General features: G+C 39.5%; 1 protein-coding gene across 3 annotated transcripts in view; it reads left to right on the top strand.

The window, feature by feature from the left end:
• PHF21B (PHD finger protein 21B) overlaps positions 1 to 17,768 on the top strand; it is a 155,209-nt gene that overhangs the window by 111,984 nt on the left and 25,457 nt on the right. For all 3 annotated transcript variants that reach the window (XM_042835027.1, XM_042835026.1, XM_042835028.1), the window contains 2 exons: positions 4,281 to 4,373; positions 16,891 to 17,241. In XM_042835027.1, the coding sequence (XP_042690961.1) occupies positions 4,281 to 4,373; positions 16,891 to 17,241 (444 nt within the window). The remainder of the gene's footprint in view (positions 1 to 4,280; positions 4,374 to 16,890; positions 17,242 to 17,768) is intronic.

Genomic DNA, 17,768 nt, shown 5'->3' with positions numbered 1-17,768 from the left:
TAGGTATTTCAGGGGGTCAGCAGAAAAACCCAAGCAGACTTAGATAGAAGAAAGATTTGAAGTTATCTTTGACTTTTATAGACCTTTTTTATTAAAATGCTCAGAGCTGTAAATGTAGTAATAAGAAACTCATTTATCTTGACAAAAGTGCTGCCATAAACTATTCAGCACTCATAAAATAACCTTTTAAATTATTGTTTCTGCTGGTATCGATAAATTCGTACAAAGTGCTTAAAGGTCAGGCACTGCCAGAAAAATGTCTTTTCAGCTTGTTAATTAAAGGTTTATAAGAATGTGCACCAGCTTGCTCTTTGGACAAATTGGAAAAAGGGAAGGAGAAAATAAAACCCCGCACAGGTGGAAATTAAGGTGTGGGATTAGTGAGTGAAGAGTGTTTGATCCTTCAGGCTCACCACGGCAAGCCTGGACAGTTTGGGAGTGAAAATAGTTGTCACTGACCTAAAAGTTAGCTGAGTCAAATGTGGCTCTGCATCAACAGACAAGATGACATTAATCAACAGTGTGGATCAGACACTTGAAATGGGAAGTCTGGCTTGCTTTTCCACTGTACAGAAGTTTAGCCCTTACAACGTTATTTTGCCTCCAAATGTCAATTTTTTCATCACTGAAATGGAGACAGTAGTACTGAGTTCTCTGAGATAAAAGACGAGATGTGTTCTAGGAACAGTTCAGTTTTCTGTTGCTGAATTCTGCTTGTACAACATCTTGACCTATTTATTTTCCATGCTGAGAGACAATAACAAACTAACACAAAGAGTGAATATTAAAATAGATTCTTAAATAGACTCCTGTCTGAATGTACTACAGTGCCATTATTACTGAGTGAGATCAAAATTTTGAATTTTCCCTCAGCCATGTGATTTATGCGCTGACACTGCTTGAATATTAAATAACAGATCCTTACCATAAAAACATTTGTAAACAGTAGGCTGCATCTTTGTCACTGAAAATTTCATAACCCAAGAATGCCGTAATTTGTTTTTGCTCTCTTGAGATGGCTGCAGAACTCCTACTTCAGGAAAATAAATCTGAAGAATTTTTTCAGGGCGCAGGTGACAGAACTAATGATAGTTCATTCCTCTGATACCCACAGACAATACATCCTGCCTTTGTTTTCAGGTGAAGCCAAGAGAACGGCATAGAGCAGTTTTATGGCTTTTTTTTTTTTGTTTCTTATCATTCATGTTCACAGCTCCAGCGCTGTGTGTTTTTAAACATAACAGAACTGGCACAGCAATGCACCTAGAGGCTGAGATGAGCTCCTTTCTCAGAGGATAGAGGCATTCTATTCCAGACACATTTTTTTTCTCCTCCCGTGGTTGATATTTGAAGTAGTACAAAAAAGGAGATTTGTTACTCACGTGAAATTTCTGTGCATCCGAACAGTTGATAACCACATCTTATCTAACTTCTGAGTAATTTGATTCTTATCTTTATAGTCAATTCCCAATTTCATTCAGTGTCAGCACTTCTGATTTTGATACATGGTATTCTGTTGGATGGTGTGAAAATCCTTGCAAATCCAGTCCTATCTGCAGGAATATGAATATCTGAATATGAGTTTTCAAGGTCTGTGGTGGAATGTATAGAAAAGGTAAGAAGCCACACTTTAAGCATGACCTTCCTAAAGGAGGAACTTCTTGTTACAGTTCGCAGTTGTGGGTTATGTGCAGCCCATGAGAAGTTGTGATGTTTGCAGGGAAAACCTGGGCTCACTGCATTACCAAAGAATTATTGTTAATTAAATATTGTTAATTAATAGTGCTGGGATGTGGAGAAAATGTGCATCATATTGCATGAAATATGTAAATTTTCAGATTATCTGAGTTTGTAAATTCCTTTTTGTTGTCCATTGTAAAAGGAAAAACAACTGAGCTGAGTTAATGTAGCTCATGATAATACAAAGCAGGGAGTAGTACTACATCTACAAGGTGGCCATACAGCAAGTGGCTTCTCCAGTTCTCCTTCCCTTCAGGAATTCCTTGTGTCATCCTCCCCAGCGTGTAAGGCCATCATATGGTAGAGAGGGCAAACAAGCCATTCACGCAGATAGTTTTTTGTATCCTTCCTGTTTTTATTCTATATGTCCCTCTATAGGGATAGCTGCAGTGGAAACACCCCATTCACTTCCTCACTTTGCTGACAGTACTCATGTGGGAAGGTAAAACTTGCTAATTCCTGTGTCTTGAGGTAGAAATGGTGTTGGTTTTTTTTTTTCTCTCTTTGGTCAAGACAAATTTTGGGGTATATTTTTACTTGGGCAATCCAGGCGGGTACTGATAATCTATGAGCACACAGGAAAAATGATCTTGCATGCTTACAGATATACAACTCTCCTTGGTGATTGACTCTGGCAATTTTTAAACTTTCTTGAAGATACAAAACCACACAACCAAGTATCTCAAAGAAAAGTGGCAGTGTTGAAACATAAGCTCTGTATGACAGCTTTATTAAAAATATTATGCATGAAAATGCATGGCATTCTTATCAAACACTGTAGTTAAAATGAAGCAGACTATTTTATTACTCTGATTTTGAAGTCTGAGAAGAACACATCAACACGGACCTAACACAGTCTCTCTTTGCTTGAACTGACTTAATTATACTTTCATTTTTATTGACAAATTTCATTATCAGTTTGGGGTAACATTAGCATATTTTATTTTGCTGTCCATGATCCCGTATCTTTGTTCTGAGGAGACTTAAGTTCAGAGAAATTCACTGGAACCTGTTTTTCTTTTGTTATTAGTCGTTTCTAGCAACCAAATACATTTTTTCAGGTTTGTTTTGTGTTTTTTTTTTTTTTCCAGTGACTATGTCTCCCATGTTCTTATAATGGCAGTCATGTTCTTGCATATATTGCCACATTATTCCAACAGCAATTAGGAAACATTAGATAGAAGTTATACAAACTTGTCTTAAGAATACTGGCCAGTTAACTGAAATATGAACTGCATAACGGGGTGAATGAGTGGAAGGTAAAGGGGAAAAGCTAGAAATATTCTTTAGATGTAGGACCCACTGAGTTATCTTTTTTTTTTTTGAAGGAAAGAAGTACAAGCTATTTACAACATCTCAGATTCAGTATTTCAGAATCATCTGTGGGTGTCTTGAAAAAGATCTACCATTCAGACTGTCTGAAATAAATGTCATACCTCTATCTACATCACTATAGATGGATGAAAAGCCAGCAAAGTAGTGAGGCTGAACAGTCACTGAGATTTTTTTAGGGGGAGAAGGGGAATTTAAATGTATTTGACAGTATTACAAAAGCATGTTTTACTTGTTCTGTTGATGTCCTTCTGTATTCATAAGTGAGAAAGACATTACTGGGTTAACAGGCTCTCTGCTTAGAAAAGTATCTTTATGAGAAAGACATTTACTCATTGAAGGAACTACGTCAGATCTCTTAAATAAGTTTTTAATCAAATTCTTATTTGAGGGAAGGGTGAATACAGGTAGATGGTAATAGCTGCTGCATTGGCCCAAATGGATGCTGTCATGGAATCAAAGAATGCACTGGGGTTGAAAAGGACCACAATGATCATGTAGTGTCAGCCCCCCTACCATATGCAGGGTTGCCAACCACCAGACCAGGCTGCCCAGAGCCACATCCACCCTGGCCTTGAATGCCTCCAGGGATGGGGCATCCACAGCCTCCTTGGGCAACCTGTTCCAGTGTGTCACCACCCTCTGTGTGAAAAACTTCCTCCTAATATCTAACCTAAAGCTCCCCGTCTCAGTTTGAGACCATTCCCCACCCTGATAAACAGCTGTCCTAGATGAATGTTATGTTACAGTGTGTTAAAGCAGATTTATAAGTAGCTTCCCATTTTAATAATTCAGTATTTAATGTTTACTAAACACAGTGAACTTCTCTTATGACCCTGGCAACCATGCAGTGCATCACCTTCTAGTGCACATTTTGAAGTCTTGTGATGGTGCATTTCACCTTTCTTTTGAAAACAAGCCTAGACAGTCTTCTGTTGTTGCCACATGATTGTTTGCTGTGTGTACCAAAAAAAATACACCCAATGCACAATAATGAGGCACATCCTTCGCACTCATAGTTAGAAGATGCTCTAAGAAGGCACTGGCTTTAATGAGCAGTTCTTTGAAGTTAAAGAGAAGGGAAAGTAACTCTTCAGTCCAAGTGGATTGGGAAGGGAAGCTCTGTGTAGAGTAGAGCCTGGGCAAGCTATGCCCGTATTTTAATCCTTGTTCTATTGTTTTGTGTTTGTTTTTTTTTTTTTCAACAGACTTTGGGAACTATCACTGCAGTGCCCATTAAGGTTCCTCAGGTCAGCTCCTTGCAGAGGTTGGCAGGACAAGGACCAGCAGTGCTACCTCAGGTACGAAATACAGTTCCATGTGTTGTTTAATATGCTGTGTTCCCATCTAGTGCCAAAGTCTGTGTAGGTTTGCACACCCATTTGACTGAACAAATTTAGTAGATCTTGTATGTTACTGGGCAACTCACCTTCAGTGAGTTAAAAAGCAGAGCTATGATTTTCTCCAATTTGTGAAGAAAAGAAATATCAGATATATTTTGGGAGTATACTGTTAGCACAATGAAAAGTCATAAGAAAAAAAAACAACTCAGATTCATTGTGAAAGAACAAAATACATATGGCAAACTGTAAATTTAGGCTTTGTAAAATGAATCACAAATCATGAATGCAAAAATCTGCAAATCTGTAATTAAAAAAGGGAGGTGGAAGTATTAACCTTTCTGTTCAGGATTTAGACTCAAACATTCTTTTTCTAACTTACTTTATCTCTGTTTATCCCAGTATAGAGTTTTGTCTCAGCTAACCCAGATGCCAGACTGAGAGTCTGTGTAGAGGTGAAAGTATTAGGTCATCTATGCTCACACTTTGAGACCTGGATTTTCTTTTCTGAATATCCAGCATAGTTTCCCTAATCATACACTTTGTTCCCCATTTCAGCCCTTCTCAAAAGCTTTAGATGTCATTTTCAACATGCGTAGTGGTTATTCTTTCTGAGTCATGATTATTAAGTGCGGATGTATTGCTCTTTGTGTAGCCCTCACAGGTCTATTTTTCATATTTGAACATTTTTCTAACATTGAATTCAATGTTAGGTCTTCCTATTGTTCCTTTATTTATTTTTTTTCTAATATTTTTTTAGTGGCAGAATCTAGTAGCAGATCTATGAACTAAATCTGCCTGGAGGAAGGAGTATTTGTATTTCCAAGATAAAGTTCTTAAATTCTCTCTTTAAATTACATTTTGTAGAAAACAAAGCTGTGAACATAAAGTGAAGGTCATAGTTTTCTTATCAAGTTCAAGTCTTTGCTTTTCAGCTGTTCTTATGGCATAATGACACATTGATTCTTTGCCATTTTGGGGTGTCAAAGATGAGCAGATTGTTCCTGGAAATAGATGAAGTTCAAGAGCATTGGAAAGACCTGTAACAGGGACTTAAATTATTGTTAAGGTTATGTTTTAGCAGTGATGATGGCATTGAAAATGCTGCACTTAGAGAAGCATCGATGTTCTGTTAAACAGAAAAATTTTCCTTGTGTTAGATTCAATTTTGAAGAGTTGAAAAAAGTGGAATAACATGTTTTTTTATCTATCTTTCTCTTGAGCTCATGGCAGTATTTGTATTTGTATTTCTCTTTTTCGTCTGTGTTCTAGAACAGTCTTTAATTTCAGGCCTATTTTTGCAATTTTACTTAGTATTAATGAAATATCAATGTTTCTGCAGCAGCCTTGCACCATAGTTTACTAAATTTTCTATTTCATACAGACAACATTGGAAATAACCACACAGCAATCTCACTTCTATCATAACTAAAACTAAAGTATGCAGCTACATATAAGACCTCATTATCAGGAGTACTTATGTTCTATGTGTTTTCTGAGTTTTCACAGGCCTAGATCTCCTTCAGCAATAGCCTCCCCCACTTGCAAGCTGTCTCCTCTGCAGCTCATTCTGGTCTGTATGTTCATCTCCTGCTCAAAGCCTGCAGAGAACTTTAAAATTTCCATACCATTTCCTGGAGAAGAACTCTCCCACCCACCAAAACTTTCTGCTCGATGTTTAACAAAGATCAAGTTTTCATTCTGAAATTATTTTGGAAATGAAGGGATGTTTAGTATCTTCCAGGAGGAGCTGGAAAACATGCTTTACTGAGTCCTGTCACAATCCATGGTCTCTTAGCTATTGTGCATCAGTTTTGGTTACAGGGCAGGCTGGCTACTAACCTTATTTTGTCCCGCCTGGGTGACCTCCATAGCTTGTGTACCTTGTTCTGAGTTGGTGGTGCAATGCTACCATTCCAGGACTGATTTTCTGAGAGGCAGCTTTGTCACTGTTGCCCAAACATATTAACAAGTAGGGCTGGAATGAGTTTGGCATTTGCTAAAACCTTACTCCAGTGCCCTCGTAGCAGCAAATTAAAGGGACAGCTTTTTCACAACAAACCAGAATTCATTACACCTCTAGAATGCAACCTATCACACAAAAGACTGAAGCAGTACAATGTCCATATTCACGCATATTATCCAAGGCTGAACATTGTTCTGCATCCTAACCTTCCCCAACCTCCACCTGTGCAACGTCTGGCTTTGCTAATGGATAATGAAGAGCCCTAAGAGCAATGAAATCATGGCAGCAAAGGTTTCAGTAAGCCCAAAGCCCACCAGCATGCCTACCTTCTTACTCAAGCAGCTAAGTTTAACTGCAGTTTGTGCTACTGTAGCATCAGGTACAGGGACAATCTCTTGGACTGGCTTAATCATCATCTAACATAATCTATATGTTCCTCTCTTCTTATCTATGGAGTGGTTGAAGGCCTGATATGGTCCTTTGTATTTATATTTTGATGCTTTCATTGTTCCTCATCAAGACTCTTGATTTACCTCAATGCAGTCAACCAGAAAATCACCATACAAGTAAACCGAGGCACTTAGCTATACTTACAGGAAACAATACATGCAGCTTTCTCATTCTCCACATTTGTATGGATACAAATTACAAATTTATTTTGATCATTTGCATGGGTTTATGATATGACCCCCTGGGAGCTCTTCCATATGGGGAATAAAGATTCAAAATTTGCATATTCACAAATGATAGCAAAATCCCATCACTTTTTGCAGTACTGCTATTAAAGAGAGCACAAACAAACATTAATTACAAGTTCATTGCATAATACAAACAATATTTCTTTAGGCATTCATTATTAGCCAAAACAAGATTCTTTGGCAGACTTTTTTCTAAATTTTTTTTTTTCCAGAATATGCGGTTATTTTTGTTTTCATCAAGTAAACACAATTTCTGCTATGGGCTGCAATGTTTGGGATTTTAGTTCTATAGAATAATAGAATATCTGCATTTGAAAGGGATTCACAGTGGATCGACAAGCCCAACTCATGATCCCACACAGCACCACCCAAAGCAAAACTCCTCTGCTCTGGGCTCAAGAGGGACCAAGGAACCTCAGCTGATTCTCATACATCTTCCTTTCCAGACCTTTCACCATCTTTGCAGCCCTCCTTTGGATGCTCTCTGATAGTTTTATGTTCTTCTTGTATTTTGATGCCCAAACCTGCACACAGGACTTGAGATGAGGACATAAAAGCGTAGAGCAGAGCAGGACAATCCAGATCTAATTTTTCATCTTACATTGGCCTTTGAGGCTTCCAGTTGAGTGAGATATTTTTAAACTGCAGACTCTCCACTTCACTCTCAGAAGCAACTTGTGGAGTTCTTATACTGAAACACACAGGTGATGCGCTCTAATTCTCAAGCTGTTCCTCTGCTCGACGGCACTCAGTAACTGTAAGGAGGGGTGGCCCCTTTGCAGGCTGGGGCTCCAGATTCCTGCTGAGGTGCAGAAAATCTGTTTGTTTGAACCTTTTTACATAGAAATGTCACTCAGTGTATCCACTTGAAGGCACATGAAAAAAAAATCTTAGTTTCAGTTCTTCCAGCGGAGCTGGAATAAATAAAGCAGTCAAGGTATTAAAATAAACCTCCCATTTTGTTGTCTGTAATTTGGGCCAATCCAGTTCTTGTTGAAATTAATAGAGAGATTGTGATGATTTGAAGAGCAGTTAAATCAGATTATAATGCTATTTCCCTGACCTATTTTTCCACTCTTGGTTGAAGGCAGGGCTTGAGATTGCTTTGCTCATGACATTCCTGACTAGAATAGTGCAGAGCTGTGTGGCAGAAGCACATGGTGGAACTATCACGTAGATTAATGGTGAACAGAAACAGGAACTGTTTTACATAACATGTGCATGTTTTTCAATAGACCCTAGCCAATTCTGCTGTCAAGTGCTGCCTATTTTTTCTCTTCAGGAGTGATTTTATTGTGTGTCATTCAGTAGGATCTGCATTCAGTCACTAGACTGTAGGCTGCATTGGGGCAGAAATGGCTTTGTTACCCTACTTTTTTTCTTTGCAGGTACAGCATGAGCCCAACCAGAGGCTGTGGTCTCTACATGTTCCCATAACCTAAAAGCACATTTGCATTTATAACACTTGATGTCATAGTTATCATCCGCACAGTTCCACTAGCAGCTGCCACTTCTCTTCACATGTGTACCCAAACCAACTCCTGGCTTCCTTGGTGACAGTACTTGTGGAAAATTTCTTGAAAGGAAAACAACCCTTCTAGCCAGCACCTGCGCTGTGCAACAGCAGGAAAAGTGCTCTCACAGACTGGTCTGTGGCAAAGCACCTCTCTGTTTGTATCCTAAGTCTAAAACAATCATTACTTTCGAATGTAATATGTGAAGACTGGGCATAGGCATAAAAAAATGGAAAAATTATTATTACTATAAGTGATTTGGCCTTTGTGAAGCTGGGAAAGAAGCTGTCTGATGTGCATGTCTGTATCAGAAGTTAAACTGAATTGTTCAAGAGAGACAAAAGTGTTTTATTGTTTGTTTGAGTACGGAACAATGGAATTGGGCAAAGTCATTATTACAGTGTCAGAGGAGAAAAGGACTATAATCTCCTAAGGCATGTCGTGCACCTTTCTGCTACATAACCTACTGCACTTCAAAGGGGATGTGTTGGAATGCTAGTGGAGAAGGAGGCATAATCTAATTCAAGGTATCTTAATCAGCATGGTGTATAACCTAGCAAAGGGTTTTCCAATATTTAATATTCATTGCCTGTATGCATGCAGAAAGCATGGAAACAAAATTGCTTTTTAAGGGAAAGGTTTGCATAGGTCTGGCTGAAAAGTGTAGCCCTTAAAAAATATATTGTTAATCTGTTTTATTCTATATAAGCTTTTATACTGTGCTTGTCACTGTATTTGGAACGCCTTCCAGTAAGCAGAAAGATTAACATCTGTTGTAAGCTATTTCTTCTCTCATGCTTTCCCTTTGGGAAGAAGCATGTGCAGCTGAGTGTTCTGGTTAGCGTTTCTTTTCATCAGTTTGCTTATTTTTAATAGGCATGTTACTATTAATTACATGCCTCTGTATATTTCTGTCAAAGGAGGGTAACACAGAAAATACGTATTGTCAAAAGTGATACAGTTTATGTTCTGTGCTCTTAGAGAAGAAGGTTGAGTCCTCTCCCTGTGTAAGCATCAGTCTGGCTGAAGAGATTCACTGCACCATGGATGCATGACCTCTTCCGCATTCCATACAGAGTTTCATGGGAAGATAGAATGGGACAGGGTGGGATGGTATGGAATAGAATAAAACAGAACAGATCAGAACAGAATGGAATGGAGCGTTTGAAGGGACCTTCAGAGATCACTGAGTCGGACTGCCTGACCTTGGGACTAGCCAAGTCAAAGCATGTTTTTGAGGGCATTGTTAAAATACTCCTTGAACACTGACAGACACGGGCACCAGCCACCTCTATAGGAAGTCTGCTCCAGTGCTTGAGCACCCTCATGATGAAAACATGGGAATTTTTGGGAATCTTGGTGACCTGCTCATGGATAGGTCTGATAGGCAGGCTGCGTTGCTGATAGAATCATGGGTTTTCTGGAGCATACAGAGTACTTCATGCTAGGTATTTTGCATTGCTCTAGTGCAGCCAAGATGGAAGAAGATGTGAATAAGGTGCTATGATTATAACTGTTCCTTGTAGATGAGACTGTGCTGGCAGTTGGCCCTGGCAAGAAATCCAGTTTGCTGGAAAAAGATGAGTAGGTACATGAAGCAAAATGGGCTGTACCCAGATACAAGCTTTCCGAAATACCTCCCTCTGTTTTCTCTATCTGATTTTCTGTTCATTATCAGGGAACCAATCTGTGGTAGTTGTGAAGGCGAAGAACTGGATGTGACTTGTCCTTGACTTCTTCAGAGCTAACAAGTGTCGTGAGCATTTTGAAAAGAATCTGGGAAAGACTGATCTCCACGATAGTCTGCAAATAAGAACCAAAAATATCCATACAACCTCCAGGAAAGATTAAAGCAGTTCTAACATTCAACATTGTGCCTTCTCCACTGTTAAAGTCTCATGCTTCTCCAGATAAAGATTTTTGGTTTTGACAAGTCAGGGCTGGTCAGATTATCATAACGTGCCATTATTATCTAGAATCACAAAAAGATTTTAATGTGATGGGCAACATTAAACTGTGACATTCCCATCTTTAAAGTGACACCAGAATGTCACTTAGGGAAACACAGCTGTGTGGGATGGTCCAGAGCCCAACCCTAAATTATACGGATAGAAAGAAAGTGGACAGATGTTCACTGGGTTGTGCCTGAAGTCTTCATGGACACTTTTTAGATAAATTAAAGCAAGTTAATCACAGATGAGTATCTGAGAGAGAAGCAAGCTGGCTTGTAATACTGAAGAGAGGAGAAATAGAAGTGAGTTATTGACTGGTGTGTTTAATCACAGTCTAGCTTTTATATTTCTATTGTAATCCTAAACAATAAGGATTACATTCTTTTCTCAGAGGCACACAGATAACTGTATATTCAAGAACAGGATCACTGTGTAGAAGGAAAAAGCAGAAATCCTTGTCAACTTCAACCCGTACTTGTTAATTTTTTTTTAAATTATATTGATTTTAATTTGCTGGTTTAATAGTAGTTTTCCCCTTTGTAAATGGATAAGAGCTACTTTATGAATCATCATCTCAATAGCTCCAATGCCAAACTAGAAAATGCAGTCAGTATAATTGAGGAGAAAATGTGGGTTTCATTAGCAAAAGTCAGTTAAGTTCCTGTGAAAATGCAGTTTGTGTTTGAAATGCTGATAATGTTTTTAATAAAGAACTCCCACCTGACTGCCTCCCACCAACATCTGCAGAAAGCAGAGATGGCAGATTCCAGCACAAACAACACTCTCAGCTTCTCTTTCTGTAGCATCAAGCAAGGCTGAAGGAGAAGAAAAAAATGAGATGAAATACTTTCGTTGACCTAAAAATTATGCAGGGGTTATATTACCTGGGTGTCCCCTTGTCACTGAAATTGTCTATCCATGACTAACAAGTTGAAATACCAAAAAACAGTAGGTGTGTGATCCAGAGGAAAATATCCAGTGTAGAGCATATGATTTGGAAAAAAAAAAAAAAAAGTCAAAATATTACAGAATGATTCTTCATTTGCATGGCAGGTAAAATGAGAGACTAAGTTTTATTCTCAGGTGCTAACTGTGGTTATGGCCAACATGAAATGCTGTTGATTTCAGTGAAGAAAAAGACTTCTTCCCTGTTTCAGCCTTTCCAGAGCAGCAAGGATTGGAAATGTGGGCTGCAGAACTTGCTTGAGTTTCACCCTTCATTTCATACGATTCTTCTCCTATCTCAGGGACAGATGAAGACACTAAAGAGAGTCTGATATTTTGTGGGGGTGGGGTTCATTGAGCAGAGTCATCCTGCTCAGCATTTTTTCATAGTACACACTGAAGATAAAACTTTTTTTTTTGTGAGGCTCCATCAATGGGAAGGAAGAAAAGTCCATGTGGATCCGCAGTCACTTGTGTTTTTGAATCTTGCCATTGTGGCAAGAAAATACTCTGTGTTTATTTTGACTGTGATCAGACCAATCTGACGACAACAGAAGCTAATCAAGAAAGATACTAAAAATCAATAAAAGTAGAAATGCTTTTATTTGGGTCTGCTGGATGTTAGGGTATGTCATTACTGTGAAGTTATGAAGAACCTGTTTTTCTGCCCAATTTTTATTGATTTAAAAAAAAGATGGAGAAAGTCAGTCCTCAGCTGACATAAATAGATACAGCTTTACTGAAGTCACTGTGCATCTGTTCATTCTGGTGAAGGTTATAATTACCCCATATTGCAATCATTTTATCAGCCATAGCTAATGTTTTCTGTGTGATCCTCTAAAGCTTTTCAAGAATGAAAGCTCTGTCTGCTGCTCCCAGCACTTTGCCTCTGTGACATATGAATTGTGCCAAATACATTTTGAGTTTTTGTTTTTAAGCTCCGAGTACAAGGGTGAAGTGAAAATAAAGTGTGAATAATGGTCTTTCTCTCAAAGGCAATGTGATATTGCGTTGAGCTGAAAAATTTGCTCTCATACATATCGCCCCTGCCAGTATGAAGGGCTGATTGATGCTGAGCACGATCCAGCTTATATCTAGTACTGGGAAGGGGGAGGGCTTTTCAGTGCTGCTGACAAAGCTATAGCAACATCCAGGATTGGAGGCTGAACTTAGGCAAAATTCAACCTTGCAATAAAATGCCATTTGCAAGCATGATAAAATATTAGAAGTTTTTGGGGCTGATGATAAATTCATCATTAAGAAGTCCTTCATATTTTCTGTTAAAATCAAACTTCAGTTTCTGGGATAAATTGTATGGCCATTTTGTGACTTGGAGGATCATGATGATCTCTTTTGGTTTTTGTAATTGAAGTTCTCTTGATATCTTTCCTTTCTCACTGGGCCACGAAGACCATGTATTTGCCAGAGTTTTCAGAGAACCTGCAGATCTGCACAGAGATAACAATTCTCATTAAGTCCCATCCTAAAGGACTACATATCATTGCCCACAGAGATGGGAATAATTGTGTTTTCATTCTCATCTCCCCCATACTTGCTTGGGTTGGGTCTTGAGGACTTGTTTTGTAAGGGTTTTTCTTTTTTACCTTTTTCTTTACTACAGCACAGGAGTGGTTTACCTGATAGGACATAGATTGCCCGTAATCACAGTTGATTCTGTCAGTGGTGACGCATATCAGGCTCTACCACTGCAGCCACTTAGCCATACGTGCACCTCTGTGGTATGCAGCAATTTCTGCACTTGAGAACTGGAATGATGTTTCAGTGTAATGGAAGCCTTTGGCTTCACATAGGGGCATCTAGATGGAGTTTAATGATATGGGATGCTCAAGAAGGCATGCTAGTCACAAGAGCTGATTCCCTTCTGATCTCAAACTCTTTAAAATACATGAAATTAGAGGTTGCTGAACAAAAGAGCACTCTGCATCTCTCACTGGATCTGGCTCCCTGTTTTTTGCTGGTCTGAAAAGCCATCTAATGAATTCCCAGGTCTGGAAATATCTTCTCTTGCAGGTTACTTGAGAAATACCATGGTTGTCTGAATAATGCTGCCTAAAATAAAATGTTGTTGTTATCGAGGCTATTGAGCAAACTTGAGAACAACGTGACATTGTGAAATCACTGTATTCAAGCATCAGCTCTTCCTCTACTACATTTATAGCCCTGGTAGTATCACATTCTGTTTTGACAGCTGTCAGAAGTTAAATGAAAGATATTTGAGGAGAGGAAGTGTTGAGCTACAGGAGAAACAGTTGCAGTTTCTCTTTGTGACACACATGCTGTCTGTTACTCTTCCTCTTCCCTTCTCCTCTTCCAAACTTAGGCCCCTTTTATTTGCCATGACTTCTGGTGGGGGCTGGTACCATGCAACCTGTGCTACTTGCAGTGGAAGAGGATTTTCATCATCTTGTATGTAAAAGACAGTCCATACTCTGCTCCTATATTTTCTCCTGTTCCTTGGTGACTCCTAGATGACTGCTTTGCAGTGCAGGGAAGGAATCTGTTAGCTCACTCTTTATCTTTTTTCTTCCCAATTGACACAGTTTATTCTTATTACTGTAGCAGGTAATGTGAAACTCTGTTAGAGATCTTCCCCTTAGCACTACTGAACACTTAACACTCAGTGCTACGATTCATAGGTGTTAGAGCACTGTGGATAGGAAGGGGTTTCTACGCATGTTTTCTTTTTTTGGATCCATGTCTGTGGGCTGTGGAAAGAAATACTGTTTAAACTTTAACTTATTTTTGCTTTAATTTGTGCTAGGAGCACCTTAAACTTTCCCGTTATCAACTCTTAATTGCTGTGTAATAAGTGTGCTTTCACAACTATGAATTTGTCAGAGAATTTGCGGAGCCTTGGAATAGGAAGAGCGCTATACCTTCTTTGTATCACAAGGTGGCAGAAAATGCCCAGCTTATCTTCTTCATAGTCTCATAGAGTAGCTTGGATTCTTGTGCTGTACCACTGAGAAATTGTATTGGATACATCAATACACAGACCTTTTCAGGGAATAAGTTACTTTGAAATATGAAGTCTGCATAAGTGGGCAGGAAGATCTTATTATATAGGAAAGTCATATGCAGACATCCACAACTTGCAGAATTTGCATAATTGCATAAAAAGCCTGTGTAAAATCTGTTGAAGTATTACACTCATCAATATATATATAGGTAATGGTGTAGAAAAGATAGCTATAGAGTTAGAGTATATATAGGAACTTAATTTTCAGTAGACTTTTGATTAAATGTAAACATGCAAGTGACAGTGACAGATAACAGTAGATCTATATAGACTGCCTGACAGTTTTTGGCTAAAAAAACTACTGAGACGATTTGTTATCAGACTTGATTATTTCTCAGGGACTGTTACATCGAGTCTTTGATCTGAGAGCTACAATTTATTTTCTCTCTCTCACCCTCTGTGTATGTGAGCTTATCTGTTTGTGTGCTTGCAATATTTCTGCTGGTAACTGGTGTTGCATTAATTTACAATTAAAAAACATTGAAGAAGAAATAGAAACATTTAGAAGTTTGCCAGACAGCTTAGAATTAAATTTCGATTTTTTTTTTTGGCTGAGAGAATGCATTTTAACTGTATTTTGCCAAGCGTCTCAGACTTCTTCTGTATAATGGCACTATTTCTGTGAACGTGTCTCTGAGCACATGGGCTTGAACAGCTTGTTAAAGGCTTACATATCAGAGACTTACATAAGGTATAGGAGGGAAAATGGTATTATTATGAAAGTGTAAAAATAGATATTACAATATCTGCTTGTGTAATTGACTGATCCAGACATGAACAAGGTGCATTAAGTGTCTGTCTCTGCTTCATGCTGCGATTGCACTGGGCGGTTTTTCATGTAAGAAGCATTAGTTTTGTGAAATGCCTGAGTGAGGATGGTTTTAAACCAAACCTCTGGGCATTGCTTTTGAAAATTAGATCATTACCAAGTTGTCATTATGAAGTTAAATATAAACTCCTGTCTAACATATCTTGGACAAGATATTTGTCTGGTATCTTAACTAAGTAAATGAAGTAATCCCTATGTTAAATGTGTGAATCTGAACTCACTGAATAGAGGAAAAATAGCAAAAAAAAAAAAAAAAAATTGGGTTCTTATCAGAATATCTTGAGTGTGGTTTGTCCTAGTTTAGTGTAGTTTTGAGACATTTTGCATCTGAAAGTCCTTTCAGTGTCAATCCAGAGCTGTGAGTGAACACCCTGGCTTCCAGCTTCCAGCTTTGTTGCTTATCTGTTGCCACACCTTGGGCATGGCCTCCAGCCTGGCTTGACTTACTTTTTCACTTTCCATTTGCCTTAATTGCTTGTAGTTCATACACCCCTAAGATGGACTGTAATTCTGATGCATATTTGTACTGTTCATTGAATTTAGGACCAAGTGGTAACTGAGGGCTAAGCTACTGAAACACAAAGAGCTGAAATACATATGTCGCAAGTATTCTTCTTGAGATATGGGTATGGCTCCTCCTTGACTGAGGCTGATGGCCGGCCCTGAGAGGTGATTTTCCCTACATCAGTACATCCCTGTCTTTTTATTCAGTGGTGTACTAAGGCTGGAGGATGGATGCAGCAGAACTGGAAGGGCGCAGGCAGCTGTTTCCAGTGCCTGTCTGCTGCAGCTTGTCATTTTGTTTCACAGTATGGAGGGTGCGAGAAGTGACAGGATGAAATAAGCACACAAGGAGCCAGCTGCTTTATGTGGCCATGTTAACGAATAAGCCAGGAGTGAAGTTAACTTCATGTGAAGCAGTTTAAATTATTTATTTTCAATTCTAGAACTGTAGTTACCACGTTGTTCAGTCAGAGCCCTGTTGACAGGCTGACATTAATTACTCCACTGGAAACACATCACATTAGCTGAAAACTATTGTTTTCAGCTATCATTCATTGTTCCATGTAAAGGTGCAGCCTGCACAAACACTGGCAAATGGCTTCCCCTCCATCCGTGGAAGTGCCTTCTGTGCTCACCCACAACAGTGAATCAACTCTTTACTTACAGCAACAAAACATTAAGTCCAGCAGTTGTGGGCATTTTTTTTTCTCCCTTTCTGCTTTGGATGGAACATCCTTACTGAGAACCAAATGTGGCTCAAGTAACTTGTATGGATGTGTGCTAATAAAAGGGTGGGACTGACTTTTTTCTCCCTTCTTGTTCAGCATTGCAACAAGTTAGGGACTACACAGTGGCTCAGTTGAGGAGTGGAGGGAATACATCTACAGGCAAATGAATAGCTGTCAACCTGGAGTTGCAGTGCTACATTTTTGTAGACGCTCTTGTTGCATGGCTAACACAATTTTAGTCTATGGGCAGAGTTTATCCCATATGTTGGATTATGCTCAATAACATCTAATTTTTTTTTCAGGTTAGGCCAAAGACCCTGATTCCAGACAGCCTCCCTATTTCCCCATGCAGAGACCAACCATCCAAGCAGCCTCCAACCTTCCAAAAGGCGACCGTCGTCAGCATCAAAAATCCCAGCCCTGCCCTCCCCACTGCCAACAACACCGTCAGCCATGTAGAGACGCCTAACAGCCAGGCACAGAGCGTCACCGATCCTACCCCTCTCTCATCGCCTCTGAGCAGTGCCGGTGTGGCCTACGCCATCATCTCCACCTCCCCCAGCAATGCAGCCCCTATCAGCACCAGCGCTACTGTCTCTGTGGTCAATGACAGCATCAAAGTGCAGCCACTCCTCATCAGCGCCGATAGCAAGGTAGGTTCAGTTTCTTGCTGCCTTCGAGTTGCCAAACAAGGGAATTATGATGCAGATGTGGGCAGGATGTTCACAGAATCATTGAGGTGGGAAGGGATTTCTGCTGCATCCCAGCTCAAGCTGGGACACCGTGAGCAGTGTGCTCAGGACCACATCCACGTGGCTTCTGGAGATTTCTGAGGAGACTTCACAACCTCTGGGCAACCTGTGCCAATGCTGTGACACCTGCACAGCAGAGAATTGCTTCCTGGTATTCAGAGTGAACCTCCTCTGCTCCAATTTGTGCCCATTGGCTCTGATTCTGGCACTGGGCACCATTGAGAAGAGCCCACTTCCTTCTTCTGTCTGCCTTCTCTTCATGGATTTGTACATGTTGAATAGATCCCCTGAAGCGTCCTCTTCTCCAGGCTGACAAGGCCCGCTGTTTCAGCCTTTCCTCACGGAACTGCTTGAGTTTATTGATAGCCTGTAATTGGACTCTTTCCAGTAAGTGCCTGTCCCCCTCGTCCTGCACAGCTCTGTATGGA

This window comes from Centrocercus urophasianus, unplaced genomic scaffold (assembly GCF_019232065.1).
Source record: "Centrocercus urophasianus isolate 14NV4802_14NV808 unplaced genomic scaffold, USGS_Curo_1.0 seq_5, whole genome shotgun sequence".
Lineage (NCBI taxonomy): Eukaryota > Metazoa > Chordata > Aves > Galliformes > Phasianidae > Centrocercus > Centrocercus urophasianus.
The sequence above is the reverse complement of the archived record's forward strand: the minus strand, read 5'-3'. Positions and strand labels throughout refer to the sequence as shown.